Source organism: Rhinoraja longicauda, chromosome 26 (genome assembly GCF_053455715.1).
Source record: "Rhinoraja longicauda isolate Sanriku21f chromosome 26, sRhiLon1.1, whole genome shotgun sequence".
Classification (NCBI taxonomy): domain Eukaryota; kingdom Metazoa; phylum Chordata; class Chondrichthyes; order Rajiformes; family Arhynchobatidae; genus Rhinoraja; species Rhinoraja longicauda.
This window is the reverse complement of record NC_135978.1, coordinates 15130210-15150527: the sequence shown is the minus strand read 5'-3', so window position 1 is coordinate 15150527 and position 20318 is coordinate 15130210. Positions and strand designations below refer to the sequence as shown.

General features: G+C 45.6%; 1 protein-coding gene across 3 annotated transcripts in view; it reads right to left on the bottom strand.

Moving 5' to 3' along the window:
• The window catches only part of clip2 (CAP-GLY domain containing linker protein 2), a 107622-nt gene that overhangs the window by 58258 nt on the left and 29046 nt on the right, over positions 1-20318 (bottom strand). For all 3 annotated transcript variants that reach the window (XM_078422475.1, XM_078422474.1, XM_078422477.1), the window contains one exon: positions 14813-15360. In XM_078422475.1, the coding sequence (XP_078278601.1) occupies positions 14813-15360 (548 nt within the window). The remainder of the gene's footprint in view (positions 1-14812; positions 15361-20318) is intronic.

Below are 20318 nucleotides of genomic sequence, written 5' to 3'. Positions count from 1 at the left end.
AATTTACAGCTGAACCACGGCAATCACTCTGTTAAAAAATGTACTTTTCCCCAAAAATGTAGAGGATAGTTAAGTACAAGTTATGTGCATAAACTCAATCTCAGTCACTATCAAACACCAGCGCTCCAAACTGGATTGGCATTAGAATGCCCCCAGTCTCAGAACTGCAGAACCAGAGAAGGTTTACAATAGCAGGAGACCATTTGGCCCATTGCCAGTTTAAAAACCATCCCACCAAGCCCACCTTCCAGCATTAACCCTGTGACCATGCATGTTAAGGGCATGTAAAGTACTGTCAAGCACTGTTCAAATGTGATAGGTTTATTCTCTCACAACCATTTGTAGCAGAGAGTGCTGAATGAAACACTATCATCTTCCCTCTAATCCCGCTAGAATTTATTTTAAATCCTCTGTCTTTATTACTTAATACAAAGACCCCGCCCAACTTAATTTTATATGCCTCCCCTCAGCCTTGTTGCAAAGAAAACAACCTGAGATTCTCTCATCCTTTCTCATAGCTACAATGTTCTTTAGCCTTTAGAGGTACAACGTGGAAACAGGCCCTTCGGCCCACCGAGTCCGCGCTGACCAGTGATCAACCCATACCCCAGCACTATCCTATACGCCAGGGATAATTTACAATCTTTTTTCTCCCCCCCAAAGCCAATTAACCTACAAACTTGTACGTCTTCGAAGTGTTGGAGGAAACGGTAGAAAACCCACAGTCACAGGGAGAGAGAGCATGCAAACTCCGTACAGACAACACCTGCAGTCAGGATCGAACCTGGGTCTCTGGCGCTGTAAGGCAGCAACTCTACCTCTGCGCTGCCCTTTTCTGGAAATGTCTTTGTAAATCCCCTCTGCACCCTCACCAGTCCAAACAAATCTTCCCTCTAACATGGTGACCATTGCTGTATGCAGTACTCAAGCAGTGGCCTCACTGGAAGGCCCTCTTGATTAGTAAGGGAGTCAAACGTTATAGGGAGAAGGCAGGAGAATGGGGTTTAAGGGGGAAGAAGTGATCACAGCCACAATTTGAATGGCGGAGCCGAATCGATGGGCCGAATGGCCTAATTTAGCTCCTATGTCTCAACGTCATATGGTTGTACAAAGCGAGAGCACAACTTTATGTTCTTGCATTCAATGCATCGACTAACAGAGAAAAGCTTCTTGTCTATATTTGTAATCACCTTATTGATTTGTCCTACCATTTATGGATGGACAGTCCAAGGTCTATTGTTCTTCCAAACACTTGATATTCTCCAGTTTATTGTATATTCCCTTGCCTCAACATCCCACTTATGAGTCATTGCGAGTCATGTTGTTAATTGCGAGCAAAGCACGAAGGCAAATTCCTTGCATGGATACGTACTTGGCTAATAAAATTTATCCAATTCAATTCAATGAGTGAGCTGCCCCTCAGCATGGCTCTCAGCAGATCCCCTGAAGATATAGATTACAGTCTGAAAATCCTGTGCCTTACGCCATTTTGGAGGGACTAATGTCTCCCAAAGATTGCAAATTGCAAGGCTAAATTGCCCCACGGAAATACCAATATCAATTATGTGGCTTTTTAATTAGTTAAGCAGCAATCTTGCTTGGGCACTTTGCATGCATGTGCACATTACAGCCTTTAATGGAAAGGGAAGCAGTCTGCACTAATAACAGAGCACGGAGTACAATGTTAAATGGATGAGACTAGACTAGCTGCCTGGTGATTACAAGTTTGATTGATTGAAAGATTCGTAGTTCTATATTATCCCACTTTCTCATCCACTCCCTATCACTGGCAGCAACTTAGAGGCCAATTAACCAACAAACCCACATGTGGGAGGAAACTGGAGCACCCAGAGAAGACCCGCACAGTCACAGGGGGAATGTGCAAACTCCACACAGGTAGCACCCAAGGTCGGGATTGAACCCGGGTCTCTGGCACTATGAGCTCAACTAGGTGCACCACTGTGACAACCATGAAGGGATTTGTTCACAAAATGCTGGAGTAACTCAGCAGGTCAGGCAGCATCTCAGGAGAGAAGGAATGGGTGACGTTTCGGGTCGAGACCCTTCTTCAGACTGACTACTGTGACAACCAAGTTCAAGACAAGATGGCAAATTGCATCCGATTAATGGGCAATAGGATCCCTGCCAGTCTAGAGACATTAGTTCTGCTTGGAAGGTGAACTTTGAGCGGCAATTTCAGATCTGTGCAGGCATCCAAAGCTCACTTTCAGCATTTGGGTGGGTTGTCCCGACTTACAGAGTGCTCTGATGGCTGTGCGTTTACCTCTCCCAGGCTCCTGGCTCATGTTCCTACATGTGTCACCAGCTACCACTAAAGCAGGTGTCCTTACTCACAAGCAGCCAGCAGTCACTATGCTTCAGTGCACAGAGCAGGAAGCAAAAACTGCCACAGGAGAAGCTCATCAGCTCGTGGGCAATCTGGAACATCTGGTTATCAGGTGAATAACATGGTAATTGCATACCAGCTGCGCATTCACCTGCAGTTGAGGATTGCTCCAGATGGATCCGGGGCAGCCTTGCGATCAGTCAATGACTTTACCCACCTGCAGTAAACCAGCCGGCAGAGCAAACCTGGCCGACTGCAGAGTCTGGCCGACCTCATCAGTGGCAATGTTGTTGGAACTGGCTGCTCTGGCAGCCATGGTGTGTACATCGCCAACAACTATACCAGCAAATGTCTCCAGCAGAGCTCCAGAGCGATCACAAGGCAACTTCAGGAGTAACGGTAAGTGACCATCAGGCTTTACAAAATGTTCTAGCCGGAAGCACGTGTTGCTCCTGTAGGCTGTGAGACTCTGGCCCCAGATAATGTGACTCTCAGCCTTGTGGTCCACACCGCATGCACCAAGTACCGGCTCCTTCACCTTGCGCCGTTCATGGAGCCAAAGCAGCACAGGACCCAGCCCTCTGTCAGTGCTGACCATCAAACACCCACTTGTGCTAATCCCAGTTTATTCTCCAACTTCATTTACACCCCAGCGGTTTGAACATTGACTTCTCCAACTTCAAGTAGCCCTTGCTTTCCCTCTCTCTCCCCATCCCCTCCCCAGTTCTCCCACCAGTCTTACTGTCTCCAACTACATTTTATCTCTGTACCGCCCACTCCCCTGAAATCAGTCTGAAGAAGGGTCTCAACCCGAAACATCACCCATTCCTTCTCTCCAGATGCTGCCTGTCCCGCTGAGCTACTCCAGCATTTTGTGTCTACCCAGTTTATTCTCTCCTGTCTTTTCTCCTCCAGATCCAGAATCTACCACACTTGTCACAAGGGGCAATTTACCTGCCAAGCTACCAAATACCAACCAATGTACCCACCATTTAACCAACCTACCTACACATCATTGGGATGTGGGAGGACAGGAATGTAGTCAGCACAGTGGCATGGCCAAGTAGTCGCTTCTTCACAGCTGTAATGGCCCTGGTTCACCCCTGACCTCCAGTGCTGGGTGGAGTTTGCCTGCTCTCTCTGTGCTTTACGTCGGGCTCATGACTCTCCAAACCTTTTGTCCATGTGCTGTCCAAATGCATTGACTACCTCCTAAGGCAGCTCATTCCACCATTTTTTAAATATGAAGCACCTGTCCCTCAGATCCCATTTAAATCTTTCCCCTCTCACCTCAAACATATGGCCTCTAATTTTGGACTCCTCGAACCCTGGGTAAAAGAGAACGACCATCCACATTATCTCCTGTATGTCCTGAATGATGGCAGCTATAGCAACTGCCATATTAACTGGCATCAAAGTGCAGTCTGAAGAGGGGCCTCGGCCCGAAACGTCATCTCCAGAGATGCTGCCTGTCCCGCTGAGATACTCCAGCTTTTTGTGTCTATCTTCGGTGTAAACCAGCATCTGCAGTTCCTTCCTGCAGGTCAAAGTGCAGTCCACAGGAAGTCAACTGCAAAGTTTGGTGCCAGAGCCAAAATGTTTGTTCCAATTGTTAGAGCTCCCATTCGTTATAGATCCATCTCCAAGGTTCACCAAATACACTTGCAGCATAACTTTGGACAGGATTGCCTGCCAATGCTGTTTACCATGTTCCAGGAACAATTTGATTACACTAGAGAGGGTGCAGAGGGGCCTGCAAAGACATTTTGAGAAAAGGAAAATTGCAGCTCAGAGAAACGTGGCTCGTTTTCTGTAAACTGCAGCGCAAGTCTGCAATAGTTATTGCCCAATTTGGCTGTCAACTCTTCAGCTATGCTCATATCGCTGTGTCCTCAGAATAATTTTAAATGAGAGTTTGCATTAAGTTTGGGTCCATGACTGTAATTGTCCATATTTGTCGAGTGTACCCACAAGTGTCGGTAGATGGGCGAGGCGGTGCAGTACATCAAACTCTAAGATGGAAGTCACAAAAAGCTGGGGTAACTCAGTGGGTCAGGCAGCATCTCTGAGGGAAAAGGAATCAGTGATGTTTCGTGTCAAGACACGAAAAGAAAGCAAGAGATATAGAAAGTACTGACTCTCAGACTGAAGGGTCTCGACCTGAACGTCACCCATTCCTTTTCTCCAGAGATGCTGCCTGACCCGCTGAGTTACTCCAGCTTTTTGTGTTTATCTTCGGTATAAACCAGCATCTGCAGTTCCTTTCTCCCGAAGATGGTAGTGATGTATTTCGTGGGAAATGTGACATTTGAAGATGCACAAACTGACTGACAATAGGTGCAGGAGGCCATTCGGCCCTTCGAGCCAGCACCGCCATTCAATGTGATCATGGCTGATCATTCTACACAGGGGGAATTTGTCAGACTGCATCCAGGCCCTTGAGAACTGGCATTGGTTGTCAGGTTATCTCCTCCCATTACTCTCTCAGCCCTACATCGCTGGAGGGCTTCCTGGGTCCCTGCAAACGCAAGGCTTCTCTCCCCGTTCACCAGCACCTCATTAGTGACCCAAACAAAGCCAAAGCAATTCCTCCAACCACCATCGTTAGCCGCATACATAAAATCAAAGTGCCCATGGCTTGGCCCACAGAAACACCAACACCAACAAACCTCAAAAAGTAACTACCACACAGTTTCCTAGCACCAACATTCACATCCCCCTTCATTAGTCAGAGTATTGAGTATAGAACCTGGGAGGTCATGTTGCAGTTTTATAAGACGTTGGTGAGACTGCATTTAAAGGATTGTGTTCAGTTCTGGGCACCATGTTACAGGAAAGATATTGTCAAGCTTGAAAGGGCTCAGAGAAGATTAATGAGGATGTTGCCAGGACGAGAGGGTCTGAGCTATAGGGAGAAGTTGAGTAGGCTGGGTCTCTATTCCTTGGAGCGGAGGAGGATGATCAGTGATCTTATAGACGTGTATAAAATCACGAGAGGAATAAATCGGGTAGATGCACAGAATTTCTTGCCGAGAGTGGGGGAAATAGAGGATCAGTGGGCATAGGTTCAAAGTGAAGGGGAAAAGATTTAATAGGAATCTGAGGAGTAACTTTTTCACACAAAGGGTGGTGGGTGTATGGAACAAGCTGCCAGAGGAGGTAGTTGGGGCTGGGACTATCCCAAAGTTTAAGAAAGTTAGACAGGTACATGGATAGGACAGGTTTGGAGGGATATGGACCAAATGCAGATAGGTGGGATGAGGGTAGCTAGGACATGTTGGCTGGAGTGGGCAAGTTGGGCCGAAGGGCCTGTTTCCACACTGTATCACTATGACTCGATGACTCATTAGCAATGTCAGATATCCCGAGCTCATGCTTTCCATGAGTTACTCTTGAATGTCAGCTCCAACTCAAGGATGCAGTCCCATCATATCTTGCCCTGGGAACTAGCCCAGCTTAAAGCTTTGACAGAGCAGCCTCCCCAGACAGAGAGCAGTCCCAACCTACCATCCACCTCATTGGAGACCCTCAGACTATCTTTAATCGGACTTTACGTTGCACTAAACGTTATCCCCTTTATCTTGTATCTGTACTCTGTGGACATCTTGATTGTAATCATGACTGGTCGTTTCGTTGACTGGATAGCATGCAATAAAAAAGCTTTTCACTGTACCTCGGTGCACGTGACAATAATAAAACCAAACTAGTCTACGGGTCATTATAAAGATAATAGAGCTGACGCATTCTCTCCACACACTGTTACTGACATTTACAGTGTTTTTAGCTTGCATTACAAAAATCTTGTACTAGCCAGGGATGAAATGTGCAAGTCACTGGTTAAAACCATGCTCCTCCTGACAGGAGAATGTACATGACCACAGCTTCACACTGGCTGCGGGTTGAAAGTGTGGTAATTAACAGACAACATAAAGTTGATGTGCTACCTGCATCAGAAGCAATGGGGCCAAGCTACATTTCAATGGTCGTTCTGTCTAAACCCCTCTCCGTTTTCATTCGTGCGCGAGTGGGATTCAACAGCCCATCTTTGCATTTGCTCTTTATCTTATACCTTTGTCTCAAAGCTGCAATTGAAAATTAATCATAAAATAGATTGCACCTTACGGTTTGAGTGCGGCCCGATAAATAATTTATCCGGCATCGCTTCCCAGCATATCATCTGCAATTGCAGTTAATGGAATTGGTCTTCCTGCTGGGAAGGCTGTCAGGCGCTGCTTGTCAGAGGTCAAACCCGCGGCAGGAGGGAGGAGAGAAACAGAAAGTGATCTGGCGTGCAAGGTGGGGGCAGGCAGGGGTGGGGGGAGGTGGCTGGTCGGGGAGAACGAGGAAGGAATTTGAAGAGGGCAGCATGTAACACCCGAACCCAAACTCTTTGCACGTACGTTCAATGAGATTCAAAGCACTTCTGTGGAATGAGTATTTTTTAAAATTTTTTTTTAAACTGCAGGATATGCTCCAAAGTTGTCTTTTCCCAGGTCCAAATATTCAACTTTCTCTCAAGTTTCCTCTTTGCTTAATCCCCGAGATGAGTTATTATCACTCCGCAACACTGTCCGTTTTACTGTCTCATGTCAATAGACAATAGACAATAGGTGCAGGAGGAGGCCATTCGGCCCTTCGAGCCAGCACCACCATTCAATGTGATCATGGCTGATCATTCTCAATCAGTACCCCATTCCTGCCTTCTCCCCATACCCCCTGACTCCGCTATCCTTAAGAGCTCTATCCAGCTCTCTCTTGAATGCATTCGGAGAATTGGCCTCCACTGCCTTCTGAGGCAGAGAATTCCAGATTCACAACTCTCTGACTGAAAAAGTTTTTCCTCATCTCAGTTCTAAATGGCCTACCCCTTATTCTTAAACTGTGGCTCCTTGTTCTGGACTCCCCCAACATTGGGAACATGTTTCCTGCCTCTAACGTGTCCAACCCCTTAATAATCTTATATGTTTCGATAAGATCTCCTCTCATCCTTCTAAATTCCAGTGTATACAAGCCTAGTCGCTCCAGTCTATCAACATATGATAGTCCCGCCATTCCGGGAATTAACCTAGTAAACCTACGCTGTCCTGGCACCTGGATTCCCTCAGACCGTTAAATACACATTGAAAAGGGTTTAAATCCCGAGTTGGTAATGTTATGATTTCCATTTAGACACCACCGACTCCATCACATCCGGAGGTCTGTATCTAGCAAGTCCATTTGTTATCAGATAAAATTAATGGTTAAATTGTGGCTTTCTGCTTTTCCCTCCCTTTTTGCACCATACACATTTCACATTGTGAACAACAAATCACATATTTATCCCCTACTGTTCACAATGCCACTGATAGCAGCAACGGAAAGCACAGCATGCTGTCCAAGCCTCAATTTATGGTGGATCTGCCAGTGACCGGACTGAGGTTAGGAAATGCGTAGGCTGGTGACACTAGCATTCATTCTCCCAGCCTACATCTGTGCAGCCAAGTCACTGCGCATTGCTCCTTTCATCCGCCCTTGGGCAGACAAGCTGGTGGGGAGGGTGACGTTATTCAATCCTCACCATTTTTCATTCAAGGCAGAGTCTTGTTTTACTTTGATTCTCAGGCCCTGAGCTTTTCCGACACGGCTGGCATTTATTGATCCCCGTCTTCGTTGCAAAATGCTGACCCAGCTTCTCATCTCCACAGATGCTGCCCGACCTGCTGAAAGTTTCCTTTATTTTCCAGTTTTAATTCAAGTTTTAGTATCTGTAGGGTTTTTTTGTGTTCCAGCAATAGTACAAGTCTTCAGCATGGGGACGGAAGCATGAGCCATGTTACCACCGTCTAATCTCCTTAAAATTATTTATGTTATTTTCCCCCACTACCTTCAGAAGCCGATTGGTGTCATGGTTTAAATCAAATGAAAATGTTCTAGTTACTGTTTCAGATTGAAGACCCTATGGCCTTAATGCAATGTCTTTTTCCCACAGTTAAGCCTGATCGGTTGAGCATTTCTACCATATTCTGTGGTACTCTTGATGTTATGATACAAAGATTCTGATTCCACACCAAATTCAATGCAATACACAAAAGTACAGCACAGAGACCACTATATCTATGCTGACTATCATGCCTATCAATTCCAATCCCACATAATTCCATATCCTTCTATGTCCAGTTCATTCAAGCACCTGTTAAGACTCTTTGTAAATGTTGTTACCATTCCTGCCTCCACATTGTCTTCTGGGAACTCATTCCTGATACCAACTACTCTGTAAAAAAAAATTTACTCAGCAGTTCTCCTACCTCTGGCCATCTACCCTATTTATATTTCTCAGTTAAAACTTTGGGTCAAAATCTGTTCTGACGAAGGGCCTTTGCCTGAAACAATAAATCTATTTCTCTTCCCACAGATCCAACCTGACCTGCTGAGTGTTTCAACCATTTTCTGTTCTTATTTTAGATCTCCAGCATCCAGTTTATTTTTCATATAACGAACTAGCACGCTACAGGGTTGCACTTAGCAGGTACCATAGAAACATAGAAAACAGGTGCAGGAGTAGGCCATTTGGCCCTTCGAGCCAGCACCGCCATTCAATTATGATCATGGCTGATCATCCAGAATCAGTACCCCGTTCCTGCTTTTTCCCCCATATCCCTTGATTCTGTTAGCCCCAAGAGCTAAATCTAACTCTCTCTTGAAAACATCCAGTGAATTGGCCTCCACTGCCTTCTGTGGTAGAGAATTCCACAGATTCACAACTCTCTGGGTGAAAAAGTTTTTTTCTTATCTCAGTCCTAAATGGCCTTAATGGTGGTAGTTCTTCCTGTTGTTTTTTTTTATTTTTTAAAAGGACCGGGAACATTATGTTGTACAATACAAGAAGTATTCTGCACAAACGTGCTTTGCTAGCAGACGTGTTGCTTTAGACCCACATGGTTTAATTGCTGAATCTAAGAGTCAGAGGCCAGTTTTTCCTCAAAGGAATTAGAATGCAGACTAGGGATACCATTCAGATCTCACATAATCTTGAATCCATTCACTGCTATTACTAATTAGTTCTTGTTTCTCAACAGCAAATTTAAATAATGCCAGCATGAATGTGGAAACGTTGATTACAGAGCCATTTATAATTATTCTTTTTAATGACAATTGGATTTAAGATCAGAGTAAAGTAGCGCATTGAACAGTTTTCACGGGAACAAATGCTTTCAACAAGCTCCTTTATAAATGGTTAGAATTTAAGTCTTTAGAAATAGTTATAATAAAACAGACAACAGCATTAAATTTTTTAGCTGTGGTAACACAGATGTTGCAAAGTGAAATAAATAGTCATTTGCTCTGTATTATAATAGTACCTGCTCTGTTGATGAAAAAAAAACCTTGACTTTGAAGAGAAAGGTCAGTATCAAGTTCATCCATGGTAAGCTGCATCTTGTGACGGACAAACCAGGAGATCACGGCACCCTGTCTGGCACCAACCACTTTGCAGCAAAACTAACGTTACCAATAATGGCAGTAATGTACAAAGGGATCCTGGTAGCATTTGGCAAAGGGTAGTTTACAGCAACAGCCCAAGAGTCATTTATTTAACTTTAATGATAGTGTGGAAACAGGCCGTTTGGCCCACCGAGTCTGCACCAACCAGTTTATTTTTCATATAACGAACTAGCATGCTACAGGGTTGCACTTAGCAGGTACCATAGAAACATAGAAAACAGGTGCAGGAGTAGGCCATTTGGCCCTTCGAGCCAGCACCGCCATTCAATTATGATCATGGCTGATCATCCAGAATCAGTACCTTATACACACACACACACACAACAGACAATTTACACAATGCCAATTAACCTACAAACCTGTACCTCTCGAGTGTGAGAGGAAACCGAAGCACCTGGAGAAAACCCACGCAGGTGACAGGGAGACCATACAGTCAGCATCCGTAGTCAGGAGTGAACCCGGGTCTCTGACACTGCAAGGCAGCAAATCTACCACTACCCCACCACATCTCCAGCATAATATCTTACAGAGACGGCCAACAACCTTTTCTATCCTTCTCCTTCCCTGTTCTGATAAAGGGTCTGCAACTTGAAACATTAACATTAGGGCGGCACTGTGGTGCAGAGGTAGAATTGCTGCCTTACAGCACTTGCAGCGCCAGAGACCCAGGTTCGATCCCGACTACGGGTGCTGTCTGTACAGAGTTTGTACGTTCTCCCTGTGACAGTGTGGGTTTTCTCCGAGATCTTCGATTTCCCCCAACACTCCAGACACACAGGTTTTGTAGCTTAATTAGCGCACAGGTACGTAGGTTAATTGGCTCAGTGTATGTGTAAAATTGTCCTTAGTATGTGTAGGATAGTGTTAATGTGTGGGGATCACTGGTCAGCGCGGACTCAGTGGGCTGAAGGGCCTGTTTCCGTGCTGTATCACTAAATTAAAGAAAAACTAAACTTGGCGTCCCTTTCTACAGATGCTGCCCAACCCGCTGAGTGCTTACAGTTGTTTTTTGATTTCAGATTTTCATGCCCAGTTATGATCTCCGTTACCTTTTGCCCACCACGGGCAGGTCAGACTCTCTGGAGGTGTTGACACAGCCCAGGTGGGCAGAGCCACTGGACTCCTCGACCTTGACACCAGATCCCAGGGCATCAGATCAAACGAGGGCAAGAAGCCAGTGGTCTCAGGATGAGCAACACCCGGAAGAAGCACCAAACCTAGCAAGGACAAAGTATTCACTTTGCATGGAGGAGTTGAATATCCTTCATTCAAGAGCAACTTGATGAGGGATCTAACTGGCCAAATACTGAAGGGGCAAGCTCTGTCAGACGGGATCTGTGGTAGATAGCAAATGAACCAACACAATCTGCTTCACCTCGTCCTCATCAATCTGCTTGTGGTAGAAGGGCAGGAAAGTGGTATGAACATCGACTTCTCCAACTTTAGATAGTTCCTCTGTCCCTCTCTTCCCCTCCTCCTTCCCAGATCTCCCTCTATCTTCCTGTCTCCACCTATATCCTTCCTTTGTCCCGCCCCCCTGACATCAGTCTGAAGAAGGGTCACGACCCGAAACGTCACCCATTCCTTCTCTCCCGAGTTGCTGCCTGACCTGCTGAGTTACAGATCTGCTTCTGCTTGTGGTAGTCACGTCTACCTTCTGCTTGTGGTAGTCACGTCTACCTTCTGCTTGTGGCAGTCACGTCTGTCCACAGGACCACAGGTTGAAGCCACAACAGCACAGTCCTCAGAGAGGCCAAGTGCTATCTTCACACCGAGGACATCCTCCATCGATTTATGTAGCACTGCAAATGTGCTAAATAGTAAAGACTCATGACAGGAGAAACCGTAGATCAACAAGAAATGCTGCTTGTCTACAGAACTGGTGCACGACAATGCTGAGATCTATATTCTGCACACTGTATCTTCCCCTTTGCTCTACCTATTGTACTAAGTTTGTATTGATGTGGTGTATTATCTGGCTGGATAGCGTGCAAAACAAAGCTTTTCATTGTAGCTCTGTACACGTGACAATAAATCTAAACCTAAATGTGTGTTACCATAACTGTATCCGCACGGCTCACATATCCCTCACACCATCATTAATATCAGGTTGGGAGAAATCAGGCGTGACTCAGTGAAGAATGTAACAGGACATTGTGCGAGCCCTCCACGCTTACCATGACAACCAGGTGAAGCTGCAATGCCAGGCAACTTGCATGTTAAACAAAACATCATGCGTTGGACAAAGCAAAATAATACTACAGGGTTAAGGAGAGGGGGGAAAGATTTAATAGGAACCCAAGGGGTAACTTTTTCACACAAAGGTTAGTAGGTGTATGGAACGAGCTGCCGGAGGAGGCAATTACTATGACAACGTTTAAGAAACATTTAGACAGGTACATGGATAGGACAGGTTTAGAGGGATATGGGCCAAATACAGGGAGGCGGGACTAGTATAGATGGAAGATGCTAGACGGTGTGGGCAAGTTGGGCCTATTTCCAAACTGCAAGACTCAATGATTCAATTCAAAGCTTTGCAGTTGCACCATATCCAGCTGGGGCAGGAGGTGGGTAATTACACAGGTAATGGTGAGAGGGAACTCCAACATCCCCAAACTCAATCACAACAAGACCCAACTGGAGACAAGACAAGCATTCGCAGACAAAAGAGTTTGAAGGAAGTCCTCACCCAAAACGCCATCTCTCAATCCCCTATCAATGATAGGTCAGAGCAGAGCATGTTTGATGAGCATTACACAATGTTCAACTCCTTTCACAACCTTTCAGCCCATGTCTACAGGCAACAAAACTGAGATAGCATGCAAGGATGGGATGTTAAGCAACAATTTATATTGGCACCACTAAAGTCCCAGGCACCAACAACGATTGGGCGGTTAAGTTGCAGCGCCAGAGACCCGGGTTCAATCCCGACTACGGGTGCTGCCTGTACGGAGTTTTACGTTCTCCCCGTGACCGCGTGGGTTTTGTCCAAGATTTTCTGTTTTCTCCCACAATCCAAGGACGTACTGTTAATGTCGGCTAATTGGCTTGGTGTATGTGTACATTGTCCCTAGTGTGTGTAGGATAGTGTTAATGTGCGGGGATCGTTGGTCGGTGCGGACTCAGTGGGTCGAAGGGGCCTGTTTCCACGCTGTATCTCCAAAACTAAAACTAAAAATAACCTTAAACGATCAGGCTATTAAACACTACAACCTCCAAATAAACTGCGACCTGTGGATAGGGGTGCTATAGATCCTGGACACCTTCCAGATATCACAATTACCGGTGGTGTTAATCAAAGTTGGAATAAAAATAAACGGCTCATAGAACTCTCACTGTAGAAAAATGTTCAAATTCACAATTGGTATTCCTGCCTGAAGCAACGCAGGAGACCTGTGACTAGACTAATAACACTACCAAATCTCTCCACAAAGAACGGGCACCAGTAAAAGTCAATACCATTTCCATTATCATCCATTAAGACTATCAGTGTCCTTGGCATCTCTCATGGAGGTGAACTGATGAGCACCACATGATCTAGAGACGTGGCTAGATGCTGGTGAACCCTCCACACCCATTAATGCACATTCTGGACACATCAGCAGTGATTCTGGCTCGGGTCAAGCAGATACAACAATGTATTGCGTGAATATATATATATATATAAACATAGCACAAAAAGTAAGGAAATTTGTGTTTGGTAGATTATTTCTTTGTTGTAACAATGCTTCTTGGCAATAAATCTTATACCGTTGGAAAGCCTGTTTATTTCCCTTTTAAATGGTGCCACATTTGTAAGGAACATGCATTTGTGGGATGAGCAGCAGAGCTGAGTATATGGGTTGCGCCCATGAAAAATTTGCCAAATCTTCTCTGCCAATGCCAAACAGCTTATTCTGCCATTGACTCTTGTTCGGTGTTGTTTGGTGGATTGGATGATTGAAGTCTGAAGAAACAAGACATATTGGCAATTTAACAATTTATTCATTTAATAAACAGGAGCCACAGTAGCGTGTGGAAGAACCATACACAACCATAACAGCCTGGCACCTCCTCCTCATGCTGGTCACCAGCCTGGTCACACACTGTTGTGGGATGGCATCCCATTCTTGTCAGCACCTGGGGGTACCAGAAGCTCAAAACAAGAGTCAATAGCAACAGCAGAATAAGCTGTTTGGCATTGGCAGAGAAGATTTGGCAAATTTTTCATGGGCGCAACCCATATACTCAGGTCTGCTGCTCATCCCACAAATGCATGTTCCTTACAAATGTGGCACCATTTAAAAGGGAAATAAACAGGCTTTCCAACGGTATAAGATTTATTGCCAAGAAGCATTGTTACAACAAAGAAATAATCTACCAAACACAAATTTCCTTACTTTTTGTGCTATGTTTATATATATATATGTACAGGGGCATATCGACCCATGCATTGTATACTTGTTTTTATATATTCATGCATTTTAAATATGTATGTTATGCTCTATACTTTGGCAATATAATGATGTATCTTATCATGCCAATAAAGTATTTTAAATTGATATTGAAAATTGAATTGATTACAACTAAAAATATCTAACCTTTTAGTTATGGGAAATGAACTGAAGGTTAAAGAGGTGACAGATGGGTTGGGTGGAGGGAAGCTTGCACATTGCTGGAGCTGTGCTTTTTTTCTGTAACGATGCACTAACCCCAAATTTAAAAGTCATGAACAATCACCAGGTTGGGTTACCGTCAGAGACCCCCGGACGTTACAATAAGGCAATTGCAGATTTTTGATGGGGAGATCTGTGCAGCGGAACAAGTGGAGAGCTTCTCCAGCCAACGTTGGAGAAGCAGGGACATTGTAAGTGATTGTACCACACACTGCCGCACTGTCCCGTTAGGCACAATCCGTCTGTCATTGAGCCCATTGTTTAAAGGCAATATGAAGAGTTCCTTTTGCAGACAAAAAAGCACTTTTGAAGCAGAGAATGAAAAACTTACCAGGACCCGATCCCCACATCTCAGATCCTTGTCCCCTTTCTTCACAGATCCGCTGTCGGACAGGTTTGATCCCGACTCATTCCCAGTCTTCATGGAGTTGTTCAAAATGCTTTCCCTCAGAGGAATGGTGCAGTTGATGCGCTGAGCAGTGAGCGGTGGGGTGGCAGTGCCGTGATGCGAGGCTGGCACTGGAAACGTAATGGACTCGCCGGAGAGTGCATCACTCCCGCCCCCGTCACTCGAGGGGTGCAGTGCCAGCTTGGAGGGTCTTGTGAAAATACCTTGCAAAGGCTCGCACTCGAAGTACCGCACGCCCCCGACTGATCCGTCATTCTTCCCCACCGGCTCGTCGAGGACAACGCCGGCCCATTTACCGGGGGCAAACTGTGCCTCGCCAAGGAACTGTATGATGCCCGGCTTCAGACCGTTCACCCAGATACGGTCTCCAATGTCAAAATCCCCAATGCAGTCATCTCCCATCTCGGCATTCTTTGATGTCAATCTTTCACCAGTCGTGGGGGCAGAGGCCTGCTTGTGCAAGGGGGAGCCTAGGAAAACAGCAGGAAGAACGACAGAATGCATCAGTTTTCAAGAGACAAGCCAATGGTCACACAGCCACCATTGGTTAATCTGCAACAACATTGACTAGAAAACAAAAAGCCAAGGTGCCTGGGACAGACACTGCATTATAAAAATCACACCGTGTACTAAACAGCAACCTGACAATGTAGCAGTCTGCCAAATATGGTGGATCACAAAAATAAAGGACTTAATTCCCAGAATATGTAGAGTGCAAAAAGAATTATAACTGCCATACTTCAATATTTTCTTTAATTTTTAAGCCTCTAAATTTTTCATGTTCCAGTAAAATTGGGCAGCATTTTCAGCACTAAATGTTGCATTAAAAAATATCCCTTACTATATTTAGTTTCACCCAAGGGATGCCGTTTTATTAAGACTGCAGAGAATGGGTATTGAACAAAAGCAAAATAAACACTTTTAGTTACGCTCTGCCTCTCCTGCACGTCACTCCTGCAGAGGTAGGCCTCTTAGTATTCGAGAGACTAGTTTCAGCATTATGTACAGGAGGGTTCGCCCCATGGAAAAGATTCTATCACAGAAAACAGGCCTCAAAATAATGTACCAACCCATTGCCTGCACTTGTCCAACTTCCAGCCTAGCCAGCTCTCAACCATCATCAAGATCTTCCTGAACCGTTACCCAGCCACTAATCTATCCTATGAACCCTCTCCTTTCACATACCAAGTGAATCTGCCTCCTTCCGACCTTCCCACCCAACACAGCTGCTGATCTCCAAGCCCAACAATTCCACTGACCTCTTTACCATCGTGCTGACTGGACCTTACACCTCTCGTGCATCTGATCACCCCCTCCATCAACTCCTACCTCAACAAGAACCTCCACCCTGCCTCAGAAGGCAGTGGAGGCTGATTCTCTGAATGCTTTCAAGAGTTAGATAGAGCTCTTAAAGATAACGGAGTCAAGGGATATGGGGAGAAGGCAGGAACGGGGTACTGATTGTGGATGATCAGCCATGATCACAGTGAATGGCAGTGCTGGCTCGAAGGGCCGAATGGCCTACTCCTGCACCTATTGTCATTTGGCCTACGGCCACAACAGGTCAACAGAGGATGCCATCTTGCTGGCTCTCCACTTCACTGGACCACTTGGACAATAAAAACACATACGTCAGGCCTTTGTTTATAGACTACAGTTCAATATCATCATCCCCTCCAAGTTGGTTATCAAGCTCACGGAACTGGGCCTCTGCGCATCTCTCTGCAAATGGATCGACTTCCTCATCAACAGACCACTGTCTGTTCGAATTGGCAAAAACACTTCTTCCTCAATAACAATCGGTACGGGAGCACCTCAAGGCTGTGTGCTCAGCCCTCTGCTCTACTCACTCTATACTCACGACTGTGTAGCCAGACACAGTGCCAACTCCATCCTCAAGTTCGCCGACGACACCACAGTTGTCGGACGAATTACAAATGGTGATGAGCCAGAGTATAGGTGCGAGATCGGTCGACTGACCAAATGGTGCCAGCAACAACAACCTGGCTCTCAATGTCAGCAAGACCAAGGAACTGATCGTGGACTTTGGAAGAGGAAGGATGAGGACCCAGATATGCGTTTTCAAATTTCTGTACCTCTTGCCTGATGGGAGTGGGGACAATAGACAATAGGTGCAGGAGGAGGTCATTAGGCCCTTCGAGCCAGCACCGCCATTCAATGCGATCATGGCTGATCATTCTCAATCAGTACCCCGTTCCTGCCTTCTCTTCATACCCCCCCCGACTCCGCTATCCTTTAGAGCTCTATCTAGCTTGCTCTTGAATGCATTCAGAGAATTGGCCTCCACTGCCTTCTGAGGCAGAGAATTCCACAGATTCACAACTCTGACTGAAAACGTTTTTCCTCATCTCCGTTCTAAATGGCCTACCCCTTATTCTTAAACTGTGGCCCCTTGTTCTGGACTCCCCCAACATTGGGAACATGTTTCCTGCCTCTAACGTGTCCAACCCCTTAATAATCTTATACGTTTCGAAGAGAAGTGACACATACTGTTGCTTTTCACCAGAAGCCCTTGAGAAAGTATCTCCTCCCTATAGATCACATGTGGACCAGTGATAGGAGACTACCTGTTGTAAAGCTACATGGTGGCCCCAGTATTCACCCACAGCTGCAGCCAATAGATGGGCTTCTTTGCATTTCCTCACCATATTCAGGATAGGAACCAGCCTCCAGAACTGCTCGTTAGCAATTGATACAAATGCCTTCAATCCTAGTGGACTACTTCACGTATCATTAATTACAATCCTCGTCACAGCACCTTTACTATTCAGCTTTTACGTCACAGAATCACCAATTCTGAAATATTCAGATTAAATGAGACGTGAAATAAAATGTTTGGACAGCGAATTTTTGACCCTTGCAGAATGGAACAGGAAAATCTACCAACATTTTCATCGTATGTTGAATGTGAAATCCAATAATGTTCATCATATTTGCATTTCATGTGTGCATGTGCACAGGTAGAATAGGAATTAGAACAATCTTTCTGCTGAATGTTGATCTATACCAGCCCACTCAATGTGACAAATGGTATTTAACAGCCCACTCACTGCCTGCTCTCTGAAAGCAGTAACGCTGCTAAATTAGCTACTAAAGAACTACTGTCTGTGTAACGTCAATGTTTTACTGAGGCAGAAGGATTAACACCGCCGTGAAATACATTTTCTCATGGTGCGTTGAGGGAAATTCGTGAAATTCCAGACCGGTGCCAATGCAACCTTCAGCAGCACTGTGAAAACCACATTCCACGCATGTTGCATTTCTGCAGTGGTATCAATGGAGCTGGAGGAGATCCAAACCATGTTCTTCTCAAAAGCAATGCTTTGCCAAAACTGAAGTGTCACAATGCACAATACAGCCCGCTGGCTTTGCCCAAACAGTCCAAAGATACTGGAGAACTGATGTAAGTTATAGAAACTTCAGCCCACCACATGCATGCTGAATTTTTTATCCATCCAAACCAACCCCATTTACCCACATCATTTTGTGACTAGCTTATTTAACGCCTGTCTAAATGCTGCTTAAATGTAGTGATTGTATCGGATACCACTATCTCATCTAGCAATACATTCCAGATAACAGCCAACCACTCCCTGAAAAACGTATTCCTCGGGTGCACTTTAAATCACCTCCCTCTCATCTTAAATCGATGCCCTCTTTTGATACACCAACCATAGGGAAACAGCTTATTTACGCTATCTACACCTCTCCAAATGTCATGCACCTCTATTGGGTCACATCTCAAGCTCCTTCACTCTAGAGAAAAGTCTCGACCCGAAACGTCACCCATTCCTTCTCTCCAGAGATGCTGCCTGACCCGCTGAGTTACTCCAGCATTTTTGCGTCTACCTCCAGAGTGATGCTCCTTGTTGGTAGTCAAGACCATTTTGTCAGCATTGGAATATGCGAGAGGCAAAGGGTGGGCAGACCGAAGAACTGCCGGCATTGAGTTAGCAGTGGAGGAGGGGAGGAAGTGAACGTTGACACCCAGAACCTTACATAGAAACATAGAAAATAGGTGCAGGAGTAGGCCAATCGGCCCTTCGAGCCTGCACCGCCATTCAATATGATCATGGCTGATCATCCAGCTCAGTAACCTGTACCTGCCTTCTCTCCATACCCCCTGATCCCTTTAGCCACAAGGGCCACATCTAACTCCCTCTTAAATATAGCCAATGAACTGGCCTCAACTACCTTCTGTGGCAGAGAATTCCACAGACTCACCGCTCTCTGTGTGAAGACCTCTGAGGGGTTAGCAGACAGTGAAAGCATTCTTTAGATCTCCGATTGACCTCGGCTAATTGGAAGGAAGCAAAACTGTTCACGAATGAAGGGAGAGTGAAAATAAAGAGTTACAGATTAGCCAGCAGGGTCGCAGAGTGTCAATTGTCAAAATCCTGCTTGCCTTCTATTTTAATTAAAGTCATCCTCTCTGCTGCTCCTCGTTTTTACACTGCAGCCAGTTTCGCCCCTCAGTCCATCGTTGCTGAACCTACGGAGGGTTTGTTCTCAAGCTTATGTCTCCACATCTGGAGGAGGTTCCTGATCCGTGACTGGCTTGGCAGGCAGGCAGACTACTAGCAACTCTTCTCGTCAGCTCAGCCACGCACAGAAGCACGCATCATCTCTCTCTCCCTCTCGCAAGCAACCACAGAAACTTGCTGGCAGATACAGCCCCTGTGGCCCCCACTTGCCCAGTGATGTCTGTGTTTTTAAACCACTCGCTGCAAGACTGCTCTGGACGTTTGGTTCATTGGGGGGGAAGGGAAGGGACAGTCCAGCAGCAGTAGCAAAGCAACTGAGCAAGACACACCCACCACATCAGCCGAGCTGTCTGGGATGCTGAGCACGTCTCTAAAAATAGCCTTGCATTGCAAGAGGCTGCAGTTTAGACCTACCCTCACAGGTCAGTAACCAAGGCAACCTTACTAGGAGTCAGAACCACTGAATTGGTTATTATTATTTTGGGGAATGAGTAGCCACAGTAAACACCCCTCTGAATTCCGCCTCTCTGGAGGAGTCACAAATCTGTTCCCAGTTTCTATCACAAATCTGTTCCCAGTTTCTACCACAATACCAGATCCGATTCAAATTTTCCCAAAGCCAGCCTCTGTGCCTGGTTTAATTGGAAATCTCTTGCTCACTTCCTGCCGGGCAACATATGGTGTCAATAAGTGTGGCATCTGTTTGGTCAATTCCCCCCTCCCTACTCCACAATGGAAAACATCCCACTAGTCCGAGCTGCAGAGACCAGGGCAAATTCACAACAAGCCAGCTCGCACAAACATTGGCAAAAGAGTATCGATTTGATTTACAGAAAGGCATCTTCTGTCCCATCACTTCCAGTTATCATCCCATTTCATTTTAACAGCAACAGCTCTATGGGTTCTGGTCCATCATTCTAACA